Source organism: Poecile atricapillus, chromosome 2 (genome assembly GCF_030490865.1).
Source record: "Poecile atricapillus isolate bPoeAtr1 chromosome 2, bPoeAtr1.hap1, whole genome shotgun sequence".
NCBI lineage: Eukaryota > Metazoa > Chordata > Aves > Passeriformes > Paridae > Poecile > Poecile atricapillus.
The window spans coordinates 106,552,738-106,565,753 of NC_081250.1; the positions used below are offsets into that span (position 1 = coordinate 106,552,738).

General features: G+C 41.2%; 1 protein-coding gene across 3 annotated transcripts in view; it reads left to right on the top strand.

The window, feature by feature from the left end:
- Nucleotides 1-11,328: 11,328 nt before the first annotated feature.
- The window catches only part of MIB1 (MIB E3 ubiquitin protein ligase 1), a 77,752-nt gene continuing 76,064 nt past the window's right edge, over nucleotides 11,329-13,016 (top strand). For 2 of the 3 annotated variants that reach the window (XM_058830395.1, XM_058830396.1), the window contains exon 1: nucleotides 11,329-11,841. In XM_058830395.1, the coding sequence (XP_058686378.1) occupies nucleotides 11,613-11,841 (229 nt within the window). In that variant the 5' untranslated portion in view covers nucleotides 11,329-11,612. The remainder of the gene's footprint in view (nucleotides 11,842-13,016) is intronic. The other variant, XM_058830394.1, reaches the window with a different exon arrangement.

Genomic DNA, 13,016 nt, shown 5'->3' on the forward strand with positions numbered 1-13,016 from the left:
ATGGGTGGAAACCTACTGTCATCAACACTGCACTTCCTCTGCTGATGGAGAATAACCATACCCAGCTTTTGGTTCTGACTTGCTGGGAATGTATGCTGTACACCCCAGATAAAAGGATTTATCATGAAGGGCACACTCCAGTGGGAGAGCTGGAGTAGATAGCTACACTACATGTTTGAGAACATGTAGGCTTAATCTATAGTGTGAATTCAGGAACCTTCAGAGATAATAATTTGGCTGACCTGACAACTAGATTTTAGGATGCAGAGGAACCTGCTACATCTGAAGGAGGAACTAGTTGTTCTTGCAGCAGACTGTTCTGTATCTGAGTCCTATCCTCATTAAGCTGAAGAATCCTTGAGTCACCCAAAATCTAAAGAAAAGAAAAATCCCAAATATCTGAGAAAGAGGACGACACAGACTGTGTCCTTGGGTCTAGAAGGCTTCTAAATGCATATCCACTCATTTGACTGAAAAGTGGCATTGGGTGTTGATGATTAGAGAAAGCCTTTGAGTCATACAAACCCAGTAGTTTAATGACTTGATGAACAATCAAGAGAGATTGAATACCTGAAAAACATCCAGACACAAAGGTTGATGAGGTTTATCTAGTCTTGGGCTACCACCTATCCTGTGTTGATTACTCATGGGAATATTAATAAGGTCAGGCACATGTGACATGCTGCAGGCAAACTGAAACAAAACATGTACTGAGAGGGGCTGAGGGGTTTGGGGTTTTTACTGTGTAAACATGTTGCTGCATTGACAACAGCAGTAATGTTAATAACTTCCTTCTGTTTCCCCAAAAGATCCTCTGGTTCTGGTGTTGGGTTTTTTTAAGTCTTTCAAAGGCTGTCCTTTGGCCTACAATGAATTTTGCAAAGCTGATAAAGAAAAGGCTCTATTCTGCTCGTATTACAACCACTTCCAAGTGATTGAGTCATTGCAAATTGTGCATGTGTGAAAAAACGAGGTGGTCACTATGGTGTTTTGAACACTTACTGCATTTTTTTTCAGAGTCCACTTTCCCAGAGAGAGTTCCTGTTTGCAATATGCTCTCTTCTCTCCAAGTGCTTCATAAAACAGTTGCGTCAACCCATTAGTAATGGATTATAGATTAAGCAGAAACGAAAGGGCACAGGACTGTTCTTTTATATTGTCTCCCAATTTATTTTGCTTAAGCAATAGATAATAATTGACAGGAGCAATTGAGGAGTCACAGGTTGATTTGCTTTTATCACTAGAAGGCTGCACTATGTTCATGTTATCTTTTGTGTATGGAGATGGTTCCATGATCATTTGAGGTTTGGGACAGAATCATTATGTTCTTATGAACTTTCCAATGGACAGTTGCAAGCTGGTCCCACTGCAGTTCTCTGTAGGCCCACTCTTGGAATGGATTTCAATGAGCAGCACCTCTGACGAGGGGCAAAGTTTTGACTTTTAACCTCAGAGGTTTAAATTCAAGGTTCTGTTTGATTATATTCTTTAAATGTTTGTTTAACTTTAGTATTCATCTAACAAAGTGGGAAAAATACCTTTGTGTCAGCATAAACTATCTTGGGATACTTAGAAAGTGTGAAGTCCATGCATAAAACATCTGAAAAGTTTTCCATTAACACAGGGGAAAAAGTATCCAGTGTTGGTGATATTTATTATCAGTAAGGGAACGGGAGAAAAAAAGTGCACTTGAAAAATTCAATTCAGCATTTCTCAAGACTTCCTCATGTTTATTATTTATTTGTCGTTTCTTAAAATATGAATGAAGTCAGTGAAAATGCTCTGTGTTGGAGGCTTTTCAAATTTCAGATGGAAAAAGCCAGGCTGTATTTGTGTTTGTAGTCTTGGTGCTCATGAAAAAATCAATAATTGTGTCATTAGGAATGGCTGCTTCTGTTGTCCCTTTCTTAAGCTTTGCTGCTCTTACTATCATCTTCATATTCCCCTGCATCCATATCTTTTTCTTCCATGGTTCTTCACTCCCTCAAGAAGTATTTCTCAGCCCTTCCTGGTGGTAAAATTGGAAGGAACAAAGGATTCAAAAGGAATTATTTGGGACATATATTGGTGGATGAGAAACTCAACATTGTAACTTTTCTCTAAAAAGTCCTTTTTTTGTTTCTTTGTTTCTGCTGCATCTCTTCTGTATTTTTCTTTTTATTCTTGGATTTCTCAGCCTCCTTTGGACTGAATTCTTTTGGGATCCTCCCTCGTGGGGAGCCCTGCTTATCTCAGTTCTTCTGATTTGAAGAAAACTCCTGAGCTCGTTAGAATCTTGTTTCTCGTGTTTATTAACAGGTGATCACAAAATTTAACAGGTCTCTCCAGGCTGGTTGCACAAGGTTAATCTTTGCAATTTGGTACATTTCTTTCTTCTGATGATACAACAAGGCCTTGTGGCACACTTCGTGTCTGATGCACAAAATGGCCCCGAACTATGCAGTTCTTTTATCTTTATACCTATTTTTACTCAATTAACAATAGGCACGTATATTATTTTTCTTAATGACTCAATGACCCATCACCTCTGTGATGCACTGTGGCATTTTCTATCCAATCACTCACTATTACCCAAAAACCTCTAGGAGAAGAACATGAAGAAGAAAGAAGAAGGGACAAGGGACAACACCCTAAATCCTCCATCTTGTCTCCTGTTCTCTAAACTAACTTTTTCACCCAGTGATTTGAAAAAACTTTCTAATCTACACACTTACACTTTTAGCTTTTTTCATCTACCTTTAACATTTGTTTTCATGTATCACCATGAAAACATGCTCATGAATTTCATATTATATGAAATTCAGTGTTTTTCTAGATCTTATAACTAAGTATCAGAAACAAGGGCACACACTCTGTATTCCAGACTCCTACAAACATGGCCTGGCAATTGCTTGCAGCCCAGAAGGCCAGCAGCATCCTGGACAGCATCAAAAGGAATGTAGCTGGCAGTGAAGGTGATTCTCCCCCTCTGCTTTGTCCTTTTGAGAACCCAGCTCTGGAGTCCTCAGCACAGGAAAGATGTGGACCTGTTGGAGGGCCACAAAAATAATCAAAGGGGTGGAGCACCTCTCCTTTGAAGACAGACTGAGAGAGCAAGAGTTGTTCATCCTGCAGAAGACAAGGCCCTGGGGAAACTTAAAGCAGCCTTTGAGTACTTAAAGGAGGGCTGCAAGATAGCTGGAGAGGGACTTTTTACAAGGGCTTGTAGTGGTAGGACAAGGGGGAATGGCTTTAAACTGGATGAGAGTAGATTGAGAGATTTCAGAGAAGTTGTGGATGTCCAGTCTCTGGAGGTGTTCAAGGCCATGGTGGATGAGGCTTTGAGCAAGCTGGTCTAGCGGAAGGTGTTCCAGCATATGGCAGGGGGCTTGGAACTAAATGATATTTACGGTCCCTTCCAACCCAGACCATTCTATGATTCTATGATAATTTAACTTCTTCCCTTAACTATGTTTTCTTCAAGTAAATGTATTTCAATCAGCATGCATAGCAGGTATTGTTTTATTCTCTGGGTGACTGAAGATACCTTCAACGGCTGCTGCAACAGGAAGACTGTTCAATATTTGTCTCCCTCGGGATGACTCTTGCAGGATCTGATCTACATGAAATCAATTCCCTGCCTTTGACTACAGCTGGCAAACTGCTAAATAGAAAATCATGGTTAATGGAGGATCAGAACCATTTGACTCATCAATAAAATTTAGTATTTAAGTAATAGTGAAAACTTTGTTTTGAGTCACTTAAAATATTCACAGAAGAGTTAAAATGAAGGATAGAATTCTGTGATATATATATATAGCTGAGTGTAATTCTCAGAATTGTGAATTAATTTAAAATTGTGTTTTTCAGAAATCAGAGATCCAGGGCATGCTGAAAACTGTGAATATGAAACAGTACAGTATAAAATAATTTGAAAGTGAGCAACTATATTGAAGACATTTGTCTTATCCTTTTTTTTTTTTCATTAAAGATATTAACATAAGCTGCTACAGAACTTGGAGAATTTTTGAAAGAGTATAGTAGAGCTGGATGTTGAATCCACATTAAATTTCTTCCTGTCTTCAAGGAAGATTTATTGCAGTAAAGCATTCTCAGTTTTATTTGCCTGTTTTAATTCTTTCATAATCACATCAAAAAGAATAAAAGAATAAATAGTTGTATTTCACACAAAAATACCTTAGAATGCTTTATAATAATGTTAACACCTCCCTCCCCAATGAAATAACTGCTGTATACAATTGGTAAACTCTTTTTCTATGTACATCAGCAGTATTGCCTCAGCTGAATTCAGTGGAGTCAGAAATAAACTCAATGAATCTTCTTCCTTCAGGCAATTTCTTAGATTTTCTTTAGTATGCTAAGAGTGAAAATTATTTATAAGAATTATATACAAATTTAAATGAAATGTATCTTTTAAATGTTTACTTTATGCAAAGTGTTTTGTCATGTTAAGCACCAGATTTTTTAATAAAAAAAAAAACTCAAGCCATGTTTTTGATAAATACAGATTTCAATAAGTCTGTCAGAGTGTACTGCAAATATTACTTGTTAGAATTTAGGATTACATAATGTTATGATTGGAACAATTTTCTTATGACAAAACATAGAAAACGGAGTAGCTCAATGCTTGTTACTCTTTTGGAGGATTGTTAAAATTAAACAGAGGTGTCTTTTGGTACTGAAGCCATCTTTCAGGCATTACTTAGTGAATATTGAATGCCTTTGTAATACAAGACACTGTACTTGACACAGGACACTGTATGCACATGATTGGCCCCATTGATTGCAAAAAAAATTATCATTCACCTAAAGTAGGAATATTCTTAAAATATCTTGACGACTCGTGGCGATATAGTTTATTTTCCTATCAGTCTAAAAATATGACTTAGCTGGTTCTGATTACATCTTAGAATTTCAAGTAAGTACTTTCTTTACAATCTTTGCAATCAGGAAATTTAATACCAGGAAGAAATTAATCCCTACTTGCAATGCATCACCTAATTTAAAAATCATCTATGAATTAAACAACAGTATTTGTCTAAACCCTTGGAAATATCAGGTAAGTATACATTTTTGAATCCTCTAAGGTGTGCTAAGTAGGAGAATTTTTATAGATATGCAAACATCAGTATTGTAGTGTGTATGCCCTAGATTGCTACATAATTTTTAGTTATTTTATCTTTGAATATTTAAAACTTTAGGATTAACTTCACAGGTTTCTTGTTTTCTCACCACTCAAAAGAGTTCAGCACAGTAAAACTTCAAACCTTAACCAAGAAAGAAGATTCCTGGATGCTCATTATTATTATCCTAAAACACTTATTTTCAACATACTGAGGTTTTTAGCTACATACAGAAAAAAAAATAAAATTATTTTTTAGCAGATCTTCATAGGAGTGCTTCTGTTTCACAGCAGGAAAATGAAATAATGTATTTTTATTCTGTTCTCTGCTCAGCTGTTTTTCTTTTCTAGAAAAGGAGATAAAACTCCTTAGAAAAAAGTCCAGTGTTATGGACATTGTGGGTTAATACATCTGTTCTAATTAACAGTTTCATAGATTATGCCACTAGTATAGTGAAAACCAAGCCCACAAAAGCAATTTGCTCTGGTGCATGACAACTTGCTCACCATCTGACCTTAAAAATACTTTAATCTGCAGAAACTAGGGAAAAAACAAATGCCAATTATTCATGACATTTCTGAAAATTGAGGAAGAAAATTGGGTTGTGCTGGGGTAATGAATCTGGTAAATAAAGTGGAGGAAATAGAGTGTGACAAGTTAAGAACACGGGTCAGTTTTAGCATTCATGAGAGATGGTTCACAGCCACGCGATGGCAGCAGAGGCTGCGGAATTAGGGTTGTTTTTAACACTAAACCACGGATAAACAGGATGTGCCCTGAAGTTCCTAACTGCTACTTCGGGTTCTAGAAAATATACTTTATGTTCATTTTCACCTAAAGAAGTGGTGTGCTCATCAGACCAGAAGTTTCTGTGGAGTGGAATTACATAGTTTTCATTTAAAAAAACCCACAAAACCAAAACCAAAACCAAACTAAACCAAACCAAACCAAACCAAAAAAGCCCAACAAAACAACAACAACAAAAAAAACCAAACCAAACAAAAAAAACCCTCCAAAACAATAACAAACAAACAAAACAACAACAAAAACCACCATGTTTGAGGCTTTTTTTTTTCAGTAAGACTTTTATCTCATTTGCCAATATTTCTGTCTTCCTCAGTTACTTGAGTTACAGAGAAGAATAGGCCTATTTTGTTAAAAGCAAGACAGTTGCTTCCTTTTTCCCAATTTCTTTTCCCAGTACTTTTGTCCACAGGAAAGAACTGTGGTACAAAATCCCTTTTTGAGAAAACTAATTTTGGAGAAAATTAAAGTCTACAACTCTTTCAGTTTTTAAGAGGAGGACTAAAAAACTGTGCCTGCTCTAAAACAGTCTTGAACTAAGGAAGCAGTACTTTTTGCCTCAGATCAGTATAAATTAATAGGATCTACCTCTGTGATTTAAAAAGAAAACTACAATCTTCTCATTATATCCAAATTAGATGTTCTTTCTGAAATCATAGACAGCTATTTATGTGTAACCTTCATATGACAAGTTCTAAGAAATCAGGTTTGTGCAAGACAGTAAACAAAACCTCATCACTCCAGAAGTTAAAAATTATCTTTCCAAGAAGTTGAGATTCTTTTTCTTCTGAAATGTATAAAAACAAGTATTTAATATAGAATTCTTTCCTGGAAAATGCACAGTCCCTTTTCTGTGTTCCAGATAGTGCCATTCCCTTTCTGTGGTCTGTTTCCATTATGTGTTCCAGACACTACACTACAAGTTCAGCTTTAATCAAACAAGACAGTCCAGAGAAGCCTCCATCAAAGCCTCTCTTCAATCCAGGCAAATACTTCCATTAGAATTTCCTGCTGGAGCATGACATTTTGCAGATCTGAAAGGCAACCAGGCAGAGTTTAGACAAGTAGCTTTCTGGAAGCTTTCTTTTCTTTGATGGACCGGAGCATGGGCTGAATGTTCTCCAAAGTCCTGTTTCCTGTGACTCTATCAGAGTTGTCTTGAGAGTTGCCCTACCCTTCAGAAGGGTGGCAGCTGCTCTTAGAAAAAGTCACTCTTATAAAAGTGTTTGTTTTCCAATGAAACCAATGAGTCTACAGGGTATGCACAGACCAGAGGTCTTCTCTCTTGGCCCCTGACTGGATTGCTCCAATATGGCAGGAGGTGGTGAGGAAGACCATAATCATCAGCTGGGGGATTGATTCAGCAATATACATAATTTTGGGTAGCCAGAAGAAAACTTGTTCACTAGCTCATTTTGTGCATCCAGACTCCTGCACTGGATGAATATGAATGAGTCTTTGCAATTAGTGTTAGTTTGCCTAAAGCACTGTGGATTCCCTTCTTCCAGGCTGTGATTCAACTGCTCTGTCAGGACTACCTGAGGTGTTCAAAGCAAGCACTGTCTCACAGGGCCAGCAACACCGTAAATAAGCCTTTTGCAGATGAGCCTTGCTTGCTCCTGATGCAGCAATTGAAGGCATTACTGCTCTGCCAGTCTTAGTAGTGGAAAAAACCCCACAGTCCCATTCCTCTACTGGTCCTAGGTTTGAGGGGGGTTGTCAGTATAATTTTTAGATTGAAGACCTGAAAAGGAAAGAAATAAATTGTCTGATAACTCCAGTAGTGAGGGTTTAGATGGCAATTTCCCCCACAATCTGAGGACTGATAGATTAAATTACCTGGAGTGTGAGCACGTGGATTCACAAAGGATAGTCCTGTTTTATCAATCTGGTATCTTTTTATGATACAGTCATACATCTAATGGCTGAAGGGAGGACAGTGAACACAGTTTTCTGTAGGAAAGCAAGGCTTTTGGTATTTTCCCTCACATCATCCTTTTGGACAAGTTATCCAAACATGGGATGAGCCGGTTCATAATGCTGGTGAAGAATTGGCTGAAGGACAGGACTCATGGGGTTGTGGTGAATGGGCTCACATCTGGCTGGTTACTGGTCACCAGCAGTGCTCCTCAGGGCTCAATCCTCTTCCCTTCTCTTCCCTTCTCTTCCCTTCTCTTCTGTAGAATGGCTGTTCTGTGCAATTAGGGGCAAATGCAAGTTCAGGAGATATGAGAAGGTCTCAGCATACATCAGGAGAAGACAACAGTCCTATTGAGGGACCAGAGACTTGTTAGAGACAACTGAAAATCTGCATGCATTTATTCTGTGTACAACCAGACATCCAAGGAGCTAATTCCTTCTGCCTCACAAAAGGCCTTAAGCTAACAGGGTTTTTTCAGCTGAAAAATTAATATGAGTTCTTTCCTGAAGGTGTTACTGTGGCTAGTTTCCCAGTTTCTAAAGAAAATGTTGACACATATCTCAAAATGTGGTATCTGTCACTTTTCTTGTCAAAATATGTTAATTGGATCCAACTTTCCATGGAATCTCTATCTTGTTTATACTTTTGCTTGTTTTATTTCTAATCTTAGATCAGCTTCTTTTCAAAACTCAAAGCTCTCTTTTTCCTTTTGCTATTACATTCTGTTTCTTTTATCTACACCTTTCTGTGAGTCTCCAATAGTCTTCCAGTCCTTACTCAGAATTAGGTTCTCTTGCTTATTATTCTAGCACTAATGCTGTTGAATATTCTTGTGGCTGATACCAAAAAAATATCAAGATAGGACCGCTAACTGTCCAACATAACTTGAAAATCTTTCCCCAAAGCTATATCCTTTTTCTATGCCCTCCTGTCACTTGTTAAATCTCCATCTGAAAACAGTATTTACTGCTTATTTTGAAGGCTAATTCAAATAAAAGATTAAAGAGCTAAAAATCTTTTTTCCTTACTAGTTGGTTAAACAGGTGCACAGAATGTATAATATAATGTATGATTCAAAGAGATAATACAATAAAAATATTTGGGATTCTGGAAAACCGAATCATGTAGCCAATAACAATTTTGCACCTACCACAACTTTGTGGCCATATAGGAGTAGAAATGACAGGAGATTAAAGTACAGAAATTAGTCATGTAGTCATTGGCAAGTGAATGTATCAGATCAGTCTATCCAGCCTTTCTTTTCTACCACACAAATAAAGTTGTACAAGTCTCTGTATTTTGAGCTGGTAAAGAACTCACTGTCAGCTGTTGAGGGAGCAGTCATATTCAGTCCAATATATACTGGGTTCCAGTTATTACTTATGCTCTTGTGTGTCCAAGACACCTCTGAAATGATCCAGGCATCTTTAGAGGTTCTGTTTTTTTCAAGTAAATCATCTGATAGAAAAATCAGATGAGTAGGTGGAGAGGCAGAGGTTATTGTGATAGAGCATGAGTTGTCAGAAGGATTATGGGGAGAGGAGCTCCAGGATAATATCTACCCACAGGCATAGCTGCTGAACTGCAGCAGCAGCAGAATCTCTTAAGGTGTGTAATTTAGGATATAGCCTTTGTGGAAAAATTAATGTACGGGATGAACTTCTTAGATTGTCACCAGGAGAACTAATTCTGATGTCAGACTTGATTAGTTATTTCTGGCATACCTTTCCTGACTAAAAAAAGTCTTTTTTATCTAACTGTACCAGAGAGTAATAGAAAAACATGCTCTGGGTTATCCTTAGGCATGTGTGAACCTTATACTTGTCCATAACTATCAAAGCAGGAAAAAGTGGAATGAGGCAGATGGGCAAATTATTCCCACAAGAGCCCAGCTAGATAATTCGATATACCAAGAGACCTCCAGAATTTCTGTGAAAATCTGACATGTACCAATGTAATAAGTACAAGCTGTGGGTAGCTTTTGTATAAGGAGAAGCATCTGCTATAAAACCCACACTGCCTGGCAACTGTGTGGTATCTGTTGGGCTTTGAGGTTTCCACTGCAGGAGCAGAAATTGGGTACTGCTTGGGATTGCCTATTGTCAGGGCAAAATGTCATGTTCGAGGTAACATTCTTTAGCCTTAGAAGGGGTTAAGAAGGAATAAATTATGTGAGGAATGTGGTGGCCTGGTGGTTACATGTTCATATTATTCTGCTAAGTTATGCCTTTTGTAAAAAACTACACAAAAGAAGTCAGGAGATGACCCCACAGACTCATCTATCTGTATTAATAACCACAAAGGTGGAAGAAAGCACAGAAACAGTAAAAATACCCAGAACATAAGGTAGCTGGGCTGCCTTTTTTCAGGCATATCCCTGTTGACTAAGAAATAGTTTTCTTTTGTCTGGTTCAGACTTGTCTATCCTTTAGGACAGATGCTTCTAAAAAGGTGACAAAAAAAAAAAAAAAAAAAAAAAAGAAGATAAAAGTAATGGAGGACCATTTTTGAAATGAAGGTTTATATTCTATAAAAGATTAGCAAGGATGTGTGGAGTTAATGGAAATCCTTGAGTGTCTTGAGAGTGCTAACAAAGAGGGTAGTTTATGAAGAATTGCATTGCAGGTATTGGCTCAAAGTTTGCAGGTACATCCCCCGTGAAGGATCCTCCGAGGTGGGAAGGGCAGGGGGAGGTACTGATTCCTCCCTTTGGCGGACCTGAACGTCAACTTAAAACGCTCCTGGGTACAAAAGTACGGCACCACCAAGCTCACCTCGGTAGTATGCAAGCGTCACATCCACAGTTTGAAAAGAAAATGGGATGTGAGGACACAAAAGTAAATCGAAAATGAGGAAACCACTACACAGGTTTAGAACCGTAGAACTGTCGATTCATAAAATGCCCCGTCCTTGGAAGTGTTCAAGGTTGCGTTGGATGGATGCTTGAGCAACCTGGTCTACTGGAAGGTGCGGCAGGGGGGGTTGGAACCATATGATCATCAAGGACCCTTCCAGCCCAAACCATTCAAAAATTCTATGGTTTACCTAAGGTAGGTCGCTACAATTGAATTGATAATCCCTCTGACACTGAAGCATAGGCGATAGGAACAACTTGTGGATGGAGGAGGAGGAGGCGGTTCGAGAAGCGCGGCCGAGGAGCGGCTCCCGCCGCTGCCACCACACCATCACCTCACAGGGCCGGCCGGGGCGGCGCCACAGCCCTCGGCGGCAGGACGCCGCGATTTCAGAAGGAATGCCTAGGCTGGCGACCTGGAGAAGCCTCCGGCAGTGCTGCCGGCAGTGACTAACAACCCCGGTTCGCTTCTCGGCTCCCTGCCCTTCCCTCGGGCACAGCCCCGGGGCCGGGCCGGGGCAGGGCGAGCGGGGCAGTGCCCGCGGCGGCTCCGCAGGGGGCGCTCGAGCGACGCGCCCGCCGCCGCGCCCGCGCATGCGCAGCGCGGCGGGGCGGGGGCGACCCCGCCGGTCTCCCTGGAGCCGCCGCCGTCGCGGCCGCAAGTCCCGGATGTAGCGGCGGGAGCGGGGCCGGCGGTGGGAGCGGGCGGGGGGCGCCGCTGGGGCCGGGGAATGGGCGTGTAGGGAGCAGGGAAGGAAGGAAGGAAGGGAGCGAGCGAGCGAGGGAGGGAGGAGAAGAGCCGGACGGAGATTCCCGCCCGGCGCCCGAGGTAGCCGCCCCCATCGGGGTCCCCCTCCGCCGCCTGCGGGCTGCGCGCCCCCTCTATCCGCCCCAGGGCGCCACCGCCGGGATGAGCAGCTCGCGGAACAACCGGGTGATGGTGGAAGGAGTCGGGGCCCGGGTGGTCCGCGGCCCGGACTGGAAGTGGGGGAAGCAGGATGGCGGCGAGGGCCATGTGGGCACCGTGCGCAGCTTCGAGAGCCCCGAGGAGGTGGTCGTGGTGTGGGACAACGGCACCGCCGCCAACTACCGCTGCTCCGGGGCCTACGACCTCCGCATCCTCGACAGCGCGCCCACCGGTGAGCGGGGAGGGAATGGAGGCTCCTCCACCGCCACGGCGGTGGGTCCGGGGGCAGCACCCCGGGTTGCTGGGGGGTCCCGTCCTGGGGAGCGGATTGCGCCCTTCCTTCTCCTTTTAGAGGTGTGCCTTTGCCTTGGATTTGGGCGGGGGGGAGTCAGGCACCCTCCCCGCGTGGTGTCTGTCTGTGCGCGTCCGTGTGTCTGTGTGTGCACACGCAAACTTGGGACAAATCTACAGCGCGGGGCCGCGGCGACAGAAGTTGTCCCGGGGCTGCTAAATTGGGGTAGACAAAGCAAAAGTGATCTGCCACAGACTGCAGGTTCCTGTTGTCCTGGGGAGGAGGTGGAGAGTGGAAGCCAAGAGGGTGATATACCAAGGTTGGGGTTTGCTTTCACACCCCGATCCCCACCTTTTGAATTTATATTTCAGAGCAGTTTTGTAAAATAGTGTCAGTTATCCTTGAATCACTAGTATAGGGATAATTGCAGAGGAGATGTGTACTACCTTTTTACTAAAGGTTACACTAAGTGGTTGAAATACTGTGGTTTTGTGCCTGTAATCTGCATGTTGCCATTTATCTGTATTGCCAAAGCTGCTGTAAAATAGTAAAGGTACTGGGAGGAAAAAAGTGCATGGGTTCATTCTTTTAATTACTTGGCTGCTTGATATTTGTGCTTTAAATCCAGTCATTTTGGACAATGGAATTTGATCTGGACAGACATTATGCGGCAGTGTTAGTGTTGCAAACACTGCAGGGAAATGTTCATTTTAGCACCTGTTTTTACAGTGAAAACTCACACAGAAAAATATAAATCTTGTTAAGTTTAACCAGAAATATAGTGAGGTGGCTTTTGAGCCAGTCAGGATTGCCTCAGTAATGAGATGTTTGCACCGATTTGTTGAGGCGCTTGAGCTTTACTCTTTTGTAATGTGTCTTTCACTTACAACATGATGGAGAGACCATCTTTGTGCCACCTATGTGTAGTGTTACAGCAAGGAAAATTATAGCAGTAGATTGAAGCTAAAAAATTTGAGGAAACAGAATCATGGAATTCATTCCAACTAATTAAAAACACGTTAAAAACACGAAAAGAACCCCAAATATTGCATGGTTATCCTTTGAGATGGATTTAATATTTCAGTGACTGGGTACGTTCCTCTCTGTTGGCATGA